This window comes from Echiichthys vipera (assembly GCF_963691815.1).
Source record: "Echiichthys vipera genome assembly, chromosome: 21".
Lineage (NCBI taxonomy): Eukaryota > Metazoa > Chordata > Actinopteri > Perciformes > Trachinidae > Echiichthys > Echiichthys vipera.
This window is the reverse complement of record NC_139846.1, coordinates 16,030,509-16,042,551: the sequence shown is the minus strand read 5'-3', so window position 1 is coordinate 16,042,551 and position 12,043 is coordinate 16,030,509. Positions and strand designations below refer to the sequence as shown.

The following is a 12,043-nucleotide window of genomic DNA, read 5'->3' as shown; positions in this document are numbered from 1 at the left end:
ATACGTTTGCACATGTACAAGCACGAGCACGAGGCCTACGGCGGTTCTGATGTCATTTTATATGCGCCTGTTCGGACATAAAAAAAAGAAGGATGGACCATGTGCGGACATTTAAAACAATGGTGGCGAAAGGTTCACGTTGGTGTGATGCAGAGGTGGAGTATTTACTGCAGATTTGGTCGGATGAAAATATTCAAAAACAGTCGACAAGACGCACAAAAACTCTGAGGTCTATGGAAAGATTTGTAAACAAAGCGACGCATCACGATGACGTCAATCAATGCGTGTGACGTGTTACGGCGTGATGACGTATAGGCAGGCAAGAAGCATTCCGCCGAGGCCCAGGCAGTGTGAGTCTATACGGGCCTGGCCCGCGAGGGGGGGAGGGAGGGGGGGACAAGTACCCTTAGGGCGTGATCACACTGTCCTTTTGGCCGCGGCCAAAACCGGTTTTTCAGCTAAAGCCTAGTACCTTTAAGCCATGTGAGTGCACCCGCTCCGCGCTCAACTGCGGCCAGCGGACCGTCCACGGGCGTGCGCACGTGTACGAGCACGAGCACGAGCCCTACGGCAGTAGCGTTATGTCCGCCTGTTCGGACATGTAAATAGAAGGACGGACCATGCGCGGACATTTAACAACAACAACAATGGCGGTGAAAGGTTCACGTTGGTGTGATGCGGAGGTGGAGTGTTTACTGCAGATTTGGTCGGATGAAAATATTCAAAAACAGTCGACAAGACGCACAAAAACTCTGAGGTCTATGGAAAGATTTGTAAACAAAGCCACACACAAGCGATCAATGCGTGTGACGTGTTACGGCTTGATGGCGTATGGACAGCAAAAAGCATTGGCCGAGGCCCAGGTAGTGTGAGTACAAACGGGGCTGGGGCGCGGGGGGGAGAGGGAGGGGGGACAAGTACCCTAAAGTCCGGGTCGTGGTCCGGGAGGACAGTGTGAGCAGACCCTTAAGCACGGGGCACAGTATGGATGGACAGTGTGAGTGCATGTAAGGAGTGTGCAAGTGTTTTGATGTGATTTTTACACAAAAGCAACAAAAAAAACTTGTCGTAAGTCTACACTTCTGTCTTGTACACTTTATTTTATGTTTGTATTGTCATAGTCAAGTAAAAAAAATCAACAGTTTTGTTTTGTTTGTAGGTGATACAGTACGTTCTTTTTCTTAAGGTTGGGATTTCAGAGGCTCCACTAACAAAATGCGTAGAATGCGGTGCTAATATGACAGGGAACTGTAAACCTCATCAGTCACAAACTCCTGTGAATCTTTTGGGACCCAGACATCAGCCTAAATAAGAGATGATGTGATCAGGGACCTTCTTATAACCACTTCCAGTTGAATACAATATGCAATTTCCTCTTCAAATCCCCCTGCAGTTGGTTTGTCTTATGGCGAGCATATTAGATATGTAGACTCATAATTATTTTGTATGTTTTGTGAGTGTGCACCTTTAGGGCAGGATGTGGTGAATGGAACAAATAATCTTTCTCCTAGTCCCGGAGCTGCTTTTTAGACTGCAGGCTTGTGGCTTTGATGTATTTAATTTCATGTGTGTGTGTCTGTTTGTGTGTTTATATTCACAGGCCTTCTCCGGTAACTCCAACTCGGAGAGCTCAGTTCGCCATGAGCTTCAGCAGGGAATAGTGGTTCGTTTCCTGAGGCTCGTCCCCTTGGACTGGAGTGAGGAGGGACGAATTGGTCTTCGCATAGAAGTCTATGGCTGCTCCTACTGTGAGTGGTGGCAAACACACACACACAAACAAACACACATACACAAAAAACACACACACACACACACACACACACACACTCAACTGGTAACTGAATATATTCACTCCAATACTTGTAATATTGTACGTGTTAATACTTTTTCCAACATCTAGTATACCGTTTACAATTATGGACCCATGGGTAAAAACCTAATGAAGGTTTGTCAACTCCAATCATGTCACAACAGGTTTTTCTTAATTATGAGCTAACTCAGTTTAGGAATCAAACACAAACCAGCTACCTGACACACACAAACACACACACACACACACACACAAGGATGCAAGAATATGCAGAACAATTACAGACTGACAGACATACAAATGCACACACACCGTCTCTCGCTTTCTAACAAATGTATCATCCAGGGAACTGACTCTCTAACAGCCTCTTTGCTCTCATCCTATTAAAGGCTGCCAAATTGATTTTGATAACAATTTTCAATTAGAGCTCTGCATAAATTACTGTTATAACTGACACACGTACATCTTTCACTCCGGAGATGCGATTACACAGTGTGTGGATATGTATGTGGGAGAGTGTGTGTGTGTGTGTGTGTGTGTGTGTGTGTGTGTGTGTGTGTGTGTGTGTGTGTGTGTGTGTGTGTGTGTGTGTGTGTGTGTGTGTGTGTGTGTGTGTGTGTGTGTGTGTGTGTGTGTGTGTGTGTGTGTGTGTGTGTGTGTGTGTGTGTGTGTGTGTGTGTGTGTGTGTGTGTGTGTGTGAATACAAGGGCATGTATCGCATTCCATTCAGTCCTCATCCCTTTGATTATATTTCCCTTGTTTCATTTTCTTCCCATGTTAAAAGAAAAGCAAGTCAATAATGATAAGGGTGACAAGATGTGGGACACACACAGCGATGCACACGTGTATGCACAGATGCACAGAACAATAAGACACAGAAATCTAGCCCACTTTAAGTTTATATTTATCACCTGTCCCCTCCAACAAAAATATTCCTGCACTCACAAACAACTTTGACAGGGAAATCATTCACTTCAAATACTTGTGACTGATTTTCTGATTAGATAAAGATCACTTGTTGCTGTTTTTTAACCAGAATAGCTTCTACCCTTTTATTATCTACTGTTCTTCTCCCTGGGCCTTATTCACCAATATCCGTCCTCCGGCTTCCTCCCACAGTCAAAAGACATTTATTTGTTAGGTTAATTGATTACTCTAAATTGCCCGTAGGTGTGAATGTGAGTGTGAATGGTTGTCTGTCTCTGTTTGTCTCTATGTGTCCTGTGATAGACTGGCGTCCTGTCCAGGGTGTACCCCGCCTCATGCCCTATGTCAGCTGGGATCGGCTCCAATTGTACTATAAAAAACTGAAAACAGAATTTGATTTGCCTTGTTATTGACTGTCACATCTTAAAGGCACCGTTTATTTTAAGCCGCTTAAACTTTAAATATCTTGCAGGTTTGCCATAGAAATGCTTTGTTTTTCAAGAGAGAGACAATAAAGAAGGGAGAGAAGATATTCCTAACCGATTTCCAAAATCAGTACAGGGCCTTCACAGATATGTTCATAATTTATGAGCAAAATATACTTACACTTTTCCAAATATAGCATACAACATAGTATTCAAGTAAGATGCAACACAATATATTTCTCAACTTTAGAGAAAGAAAGTTAGAATCAATAACACAATAGTGAAGGTGGGTGTTCAGGGGGAGATAGCAGATCAACACAAGATGTCACATAGAAGTGGTGAACATCATCTGAAAGCTGGCAACCAGAAGATTAATTTCAGATGCAGCTCAGCCCTGTGTGTCAAGGGTTTCCAGTCATTAATCTGTTATTAATTAAGATAAATTCTGAAAGCGTATGAGGGCTTAGCACATTATGATTTAGGTATGAAGGCCATTCACATTTTTGTTTATGCCGCATAAGTTACTGCAGCAAATTATTGGTTGCATTTATTATTATCATTGTTTTTTTACCACATAAGAATGTCAAAACATCCCTCCAAAATGCCACATTAAGTTATTTCTCTTCTCTCTTTGGACCTCCTATCAGTGTAAAGGATGTGAAGGCACCATGCTGCATCACAAGGTCAGAGTTGCCAATCTAATGACGTCAAACAGTTTTGAGGTCCCAGAGTCGGGGCCTGCAAGTAAATCTTACTACCAAAGCAGCAGCTAGGGAACATATCTCAATTCTCACGGATTACAACTTTAAAACACTCAGAGCTTGAGAAACACCATAAAGCCACCCTCGGAGTTCCCAAAGCCTCTAGTTTGTGGTTGTAACGTTTCATGATCCTGTGATTATCCTAGAGTTCACTTGATCGTTTCATACAGTAAGCTCAGGTTTCCAAAAAGGCTCTGAATCCACATTACTCTCAGCTTTCCAGTAATACCCAATATATGTAATTCCAAAGGTGTATAGGGACCCTAGTATGCAGAAATTTACCATTAAACCATTTTAGAATTGACCAACACATTTGTATTGCATGAGAAAAACTGCATGGTTATTGACCCAAACTGTCTGGGATCACCATAAAGTGGGCATGTCTGTAAAGGGGAGACTCATGGGTGATCACAAAACCCATTTTCATTCAGATATCTTAATTTCAAAGAACAAGGGAACTTTGTAGAGTTATTTAGCCACGAGTACATGATTGGTACCAATGGATTTCTTAGATTTTCTAGTTTCAAGTGATACTCATATGTTCACCCTATCTCTAAAACTGAGCATGCTATAGCCTCCGAAGGTCAAAAAGATAGCAGGGCCCACCAGCGGGCCAGTGCAAGTCAAGTGGTTAAATATTGTTTTATGATTGTTTCTAAAATGGTTCTGTCTGCTGATGTTAGTGCCATCAGGATGCATAGGAGGTTTGTGCATTAAAAATTTAATCTATCTATGTCACTGTTTCCTTTGCTGTCCAATTATTGATGATACAATAGAGGTTTTATTATACCTGCTGTCATGGAACAAAACAAGGTCAAAATTTGATTTTCAAAGGGGCCCATTTGTTTGCAGAATACATAAATCTTAAATTTCTCTCCCATCAAAACTTCCCCTTCAGAAAGCCATACCAAATGTATACCACAGACGAAGAGATGCAGTACAACAGAAAAAGGCACTCCAAAAGCCCCCAACATACACAACAGCACAATTAGACGGAGGTTTAGTAGAATCTAGCCATTAAAAATAATGAGTTTCCCTTTCCCTGCCACAACAACAAGTATTGCTGACATGACCTTAGCCAACATCTGCTCCAGTGGAACTGCTTGTGGGCCAGTAGGAGAACACTGTGATTATGGTTAACTCTCAGATGTTGACTCTCACTTTAACTTTCCTACCTCCAGCACCACCACCACCACCACCCCAGCCACACACAGACATTCGAAAATATTAATACATTAAAATTTCAGTGTACGACAGGCAACCCCAAACCATTTTCCGAAAGATAATGAGCAGATGTTATGGATATCATTAATGGATGTAACAAATTTACATTATTACTACCAGTTCTAGGTGTGCTGCACTTGTGTGTTTTGTCCAAGTGGTGTTGCCGTTGCTCGTCTGTTGGTCGGTACAATCAATGTCAACCACTGTACTGTCTGTTCATTAAAGACAGGGCAGGCATACGCTAGAGTGAGAACAGGCTCTTTCTTAGAAACCATGACAGACTAAGTATTAGACCCTGTTTACCTGTTAATATATTGTCTAACATCTACATTTAAATGAGCAGTTTGGGGATTTGTTCAGATCTCAATGTCCTGATCTCAAGGTGAACATCATCACGTGCTATTGGATAATGAGTAAATATAAGTTCCAAATATTGTTTTGAACACATGAAGTCTGCACTTTGGGATGCTTTTTATCAAGGAACATGTATTTCTGTGTAGTACTGTGATATAAGACTCATTAGAGATAGGTCTCCTTCATCAATATTATTTTGTTGTTAATTGTTTCACAATGATCAATAAGTGAGTAGGCCTTGTAATGCTAAACATAACAGCAAAGCCTTTAATGTAACATAACTTAAGGGGAGACACCCCAGGCATACATTTTCTCATTAAGGCCTTGGATGAAACACATAATAAATACACAGAACACACAAAATCAGGTGAACACATGCTAACAACTCAGACATCAGTGACAAGAGAGAGAGAGAGAGAGACACCTAAGCACACACCTGTAAATGTACACACCCCCTGGTCGGGTGCATCAACTTTCAGAGATGTCGGTCAGATGTGTTTTGAAGCCCATAGTGCTGTCTCATGATTATGTTGTCACTGCTCCTTTTTCACGCATTCAGTCAGAAAATGAGAACTCGTACATTTGTCTGTTCATACCCACCATCCACTCCCAAACTTCGCCTAAGTTCAGTGTAGGGCAAAGACAATAAAAAAAGAGGATGAAAAGAGAAAGCACAAAAGAGAATTAGTAGGAGGAGAAGGAGGCAGATAAATATAGACATTATGTTCTCTGCATAATTACCAAATATGTTTGTTGTAGATGATAATTCTGGGTTTTGAATGTGTAGGATAATTAAATGCAATACCATATTATGACTCATCTAGGACTGTGCGCGAAAGGCTGTGTGTGTGTGTGTATGTGTTTGTGCCAGAGCTAGAGGCTCTTGGTGAGCCACCATGCTTTGGAATGGACATGCTGATGCTCAAAGTCCAGCTTGTATGTGAGAGAAAGGGAGATCAGATGGAAACAGAGTACAAATGTAATCTCCTATATAAACATATCACTCTCATGCAAGTAGAATTTCAAATGAATGCAAGCATATCATATCTGACTTCAGCCTGTGGCCCATTTATGCCAAAAATACTCTAAATCAGGTGTCAGGATGATGTATCACCATCATTATCTGTTGAGTCTAAGAAATGTACTTATGTAGATGTGTTTATTGTAAGCATCTATTTCTGGAGCAGGCCAAACACATAAACAGCAACACTGTAGCCTTCAGGTTCAGGGGAAATGTATCGGAAAATGCATACAGGATGACAGAACAGTGCTGAGACCAACATTTATTTTCATTATGGATGTATCTATTGATTACTATTCTCTGTATTTATTTATTTTTACAATTGTGTCTATAGAATATAAAATCATTGACAGATTACATTTATACCAGATCTGGTGTAAATGTAATCTGACATAAAGTAACATCGGACATTTGATTATTGTGTTTTACCAAGAGCCACAAAATGCAACTACACATCTTCAAACTGGGGCTGGTCAGATTCTTCTGTCCTGATAGTCATAGCATATCTTGATAAGGATATAGATCATGATATAGCTTGTTTTCTTGTAGTTAAATTGTCTATAAGAAAGACCCTCATGGAAAAGCCTATTTTTTCCAAACTCAATTACTTGATGAATAAAAAGCACTAAATATGTTCAGGGGGAAGCAAAATATATACTATGTAATACATATGTATATGTCGTTTTGATGATTTTCATATCATTTTGACTATATGTATCGCCCAGCCCTTCTAACAACTGAATGAAAAGCACACAGATCCTTGAGTTGAGTAAAGATAACTCATGCTTTTGTGCTCAAAGATACCTAATTTGCTGCTTGCTTAATGACACGTTGCCATGGATACAATTTAATATTAATACCACTACACGCCAATTAAGTGCACCTTCAATTTGCCTTGACATGATGCAGGTGGCATCCCTGTGGTGTTGCTTTATGTTGGCTGATTGCATGTCTTTTTGTTTTGCTGTAAATTGCACAAGCAGGCAATTATCCAAAGCGACACATTAAATAGACTGATTTAAAGGAAACCTGTGTAATTATACCATTCTGCCATTTGAAGCAGAGCATGACTATGAATAAATAGTTTAATATGTATTAGATTAATAGTTTTTAAGTTTAGTAACTTAAATAATATCAATTAAGTGACATTTTTTGGCATTAGCAGATCACTTGTTGACCAAGAAACAGCCACTAGCCTGTACACCAAACTCATCCTTAAAAAACTGGAACGAATCTTACGAGACAATACCCATCCTCTTCACTCCATATTCTTCTGCATCAAAAACCTGACCAGGGGTAAAATACTCCTACATAATAAGACACATGAACAAGAACTATTTTATCCCCAAGCCATCAGCCTGTATAACATGCAGCCAAGAACTTTTTTCACTTTGGCACTTCTGCACTTTCATTTAGATAGAAGTTTACTGTCTTAGTCTGTTAACTATTTCATTGACTTTATGGCTTTATCTGAGATCGAATATGTTTTATTTTGAATATGTTGTTGTCTTTTGTGTTTGGTATTTGCTGTGGATTGGTGGCTGGAGTGCTGGATTAAATTAATTTTCATGGTATGAAATGATAAAGATGATCTGAAGTCTGAACAGCCATAACACAGCTTTGTAGCTCTCCACCACATGTAGTAACTGCCATGTAGTAATATGACTCTGATAAATAATAACTTCCACTATATATTCAGTTATTTAGATATTATAGTAGTATAGTATAGGCTGTCACTTGCAGTTTTCTGTATCGAAACACCATCTCCCGCTCTCCATCGCAATCATGTACTGTCGTTTTACATCTCTGGTGGAAAAAAATCATCTGGGTCACGGTCCAAAATGGCTGGGTCTGAAAACCCAAGCCATCTTGTGTGCATGCCATCTGCTCTGGCTACGGACCAGCAGTCATACCCTGTTACTGTGCATCACAGTGGGTCAACCTATCTCCCTCTTTCTCTCTCATTCTCTGCATCCCTGTCATCTGCGGGTGGAGAAAAAGCCCTCCATCCTCCATGAAGTCCACCTGACACCACGCTCTCAGCTGAGCTGGCAACCCTTTTCTAAGCAGCACACTCAAATCTGCAATATCTCATAAAACAATTTGAAAACTGTCAACTACCACCACTGTTTGCTCCTTAAATGTGACATAAAAAGGTGATGCGAGGGGCAGGGGAGGGAGAGAGAAAGGGAAAAAGCAAATGACGTGATGGAAGGAAGAGGGGATATTAAAGAGGGAAGCAAAAGAATCAAGAGGGGAGCAAAGAGGGGAGTAATGGCTAAAAATGAAAGTGGAAAAAGAGCAAGAACTAGTACAAGAACAAGAGTGAAGTGTCAAGCAGCGAAAGAGATGGAAAAATGTTTTTGACCCAGTGAGAGCCAACATGGGATCATTCGTGGAGCGCTGAAGTTAGTACAATGGAAACATGTAATTTCAGCTACTTTCCCTTTCCAGGTGTTTATTATAAAAGGAAATTGGCATAGTTATAGTGTGTGTGTGTGTGTGTGTGTGTGTGTGTGTGTGTGTGTGTGTGTGTGTGTGTGTGTGTGTGTGTGTGTGTGTGTGTGTGTGTGTGTGTGTGTGTGTGTGTGTGTGTGTGTGTGTGTGTGTGTGCTTGCATGTGTACACTCTTTACCTTCTCCAGCCACACCACACACACACACGCACACACACACACTCTCCACTTACCACTCGAACAGTTGGGGGGGATGATTATAGGGAGATTGAAGAGGGCCTCAAGCATTGCACCTTATTTCTCTTCAATTTTCTCCACCCTCCCTTTTCTGCTCTGTCTCTTTTTTGAGATGTAAACTTTAATTTTTCACAAGTAAAATATTAATTTGGTCTTCATTTTAATTGTACATGTCCTGCTGCTTTGCTGCTTCTTAATCAAATATATTTAACTTATGTAAATCTAACTGCAACTGTAACTTTATTGATACTATAGGCATAGTTGTTTTGTGAAAATGTTGACAGGCCAGCGCTCAAATATACAGTACAGGTGTGTTCGTTTCATTCCACAGTAAGTGAAGACACCTTGTGGGTGTATTAAAGGCATCTAGTTTTAATACATTTTGCGATGACCATGTCTGATTGGTTCACAAATACTTAGTGTTAGTTAAAGGTTGTATGTAGAATCTTTATTAAAAGCTATATTCAAAAATATGTATATTTAGTCTGAATTAATAATTTAACATTATTTTGACAGGTTTGACATTCTGTTTACATTGTACCAGCCAACAGCAGCCAGCATTGCGGGTTGCCAGGGTTGTCTGTTGATAGACTACAGAAACAAGGAATCATTTTGAGTTGAGAGCTAACTAGCTAATCGATTACACACCACTCAAAGAAAGACTTCCTGTTGAAGACTGGCTAACGTTGAATACTGTTGTAAAATCAATTAGTCAAAATGCGTTACCCTGTATGAAATATCACTAGACATGGTGCAGGCTGATCACTTGACACACTCGGCAACGAACCTGGCACCCGACTGCTGGAGTTGTTTTTTGTTGCTGCAACTACGATCTTGAGACACTAGATGGTGCTGTTCTTCTCATTCTCCATATTTAACTTTTAAGTATTAGTTAGCATTGTCATTCACCTCATTCAATACAGTTATATTAAACATTATTATATCATATTAAACATTTACCCTCCAGGTAGGGAATGAGTCCTTACCCCAAGTGAAGGAGTTCAAGTACCTCGGGATCATGTTCACGAGTGAGGGGACGATGGAGCGTGAGTTTGGCCGGAGAATCGGAGCAGCGGGGGCGGTGTTGCAGTCGCTCTACCGCACCGTTGTGACGAAAAGAGAGCTGAGCCGGAAGGCAAAGCTCTCGATCTATCGGTCAATCTTCGTTCCTACCCTCACCTATGGTCATGAAAGTTGGGTCATGACCGAAAGAACGAGGTCGCGAGTACAAGCGGCCGAAATGGGTTTTCTCAGGAGGGTGGCTGGAGTCTCCCTTAGAGATAGGGTGAGAAGTTCAGCCATCCGTGAGGAACTCGGAGTAGAGCCGCTGCTCCTTAGCGTTGAAAGGAGCCAGTTGAGGTGGTTCGGGCATCTAGTAAGGATGCCCCCTGGGCGCCTCCCTAGGGAGGTGTTCCAGGCACGTCCAGCTGGGAGGAGGCCTCGGGGAAGACCCAGGACTAGGTGGAGAGATTATATCTCCACACTGGCCTGGGAACGCCTCGGGATCCCCCAGTTAGAGCTGGTTAATGTGGCCCGGGAAAGGGAAGTTTGGGGTCCCCTGCTAAAGCTGCTGCCCCCGCGACCCGAACCCGGATAAGCGGATGAAGATGAGATGAGATGAGATTAAACATTTTTCACCTTTGCTACATGTTTTTTTCACAGTAGATATTTTGACTTTTTAACTGAGGTGTTACTAAGAACATTAACAATGTTCAACCACCCCTGTGACTCATGAAAATGTGATTGTGAGCCAATGTGCACAATATCAGGACCCTGAAACATAAGCAGCAAAATGGAACTGATTTTATCATTTACACCTGTGCTGTCTTTCGTGACAAAGGCCTTTTGGGCATAATATGATTTGAAACAATAACATCTCTATTGCAGCAATAGTAACTTATAAAGATGCCATTTTTAACGCTCAAACCTCCCATGCATTCAAATGGCAAGTACAGCCAGTAGATATTACATTTCTGCTGGCCTTTTGCCTGTTCATCTATTATTAGCATGTTGTGTTAGCTCACCGGACTAAGCTTTCTTGCATTACTGTTACTATTGTAGATGTGTTGTTGATATAGGTCTCGCTGAAAATACACATTTTGCAAAATTTTGTTTTATAATGACTTTGTAATTTAATACTGATTTCTTGACTCATATAAGAGTGTAGGTTTTATTATTGTCTGTCAATTTGTAATGAGGTTCTTGACCTTTCCATATTTGCAGTCAGACTTTACTCTTGTCACTAACTGTCACCGTCTTTCTCTCTTTGTTGTGTTTCCTTCTTTATTATTTCTGTCTGCATGTCTTTTCTATCTGTCAACTTCCTGTCTTTATCAGGGGCGGGCGTGATCAACTTTGATGGACAAGGTGTAATCTCATATCGTTTTAAGGTACTGGATTAACTTGATATTATTTTGACTAAAGCTTTCCATTGAAAGTCATACTGTCAAGGTTATTCAAGTACATAAGGGTAAGATCCTAGAAATTAACAAATAGCAATGTAGTATGATGGGAAATAATTTGATATAGATTCTGGGAAAGTAACATTTTGTAGTAAAGTTCTAAAGTTTTTCTTCTAACCACATGTGGTATTTAACAACCATGTGGCATTCATTGTGTTTGTTCACATTTGTGCAGATGAAGAAGATGAAGATCATTAAGGATGTGATTGCGCTGAGATTCAAGACGTCAGAGAGCGAGGGTGTAATTCTCCATGGGGAGGGCCAACAGGGAGACTACATCACCCTGGAGCTTCACAAGGCCAAGCTATTGCTGCAGATAAACTTGGGTGGGTGACCCATGTCATTTATTTAGACAAAGAAACGCAAA

General features: G+C 40.8%; 1 protein-coding gene across 1 annotated transcript in view; it reads left to right on the top strand.

Annotated features, from left to right (window-relative positions):
- cntnap2a (contactin associated protein 2a) overlaps positions 1-12,043 on the top strand; it is a gene marked incomplete at its 5' end in the record, with an annotated part of 317,844 nt that overhangs the window by 160,805 nt on the left and 144,996 nt on the right. The window contains 3 exons of the mRNA XM_083936142.1: positions 1,601-1,748; positions 11,552-11,604; positions 11,852-12,006. Coding sequence (XP_083792268.1) covers positions 1,601-1,748; positions 11,552-11,604; positions 11,852-12,006 — 356 coding nt within the window. The remainder of the gene's footprint in view (positions 1-1,600; positions 1,749-11,551; positions 11,605-11,851; positions 12,007-12,043) is intronic.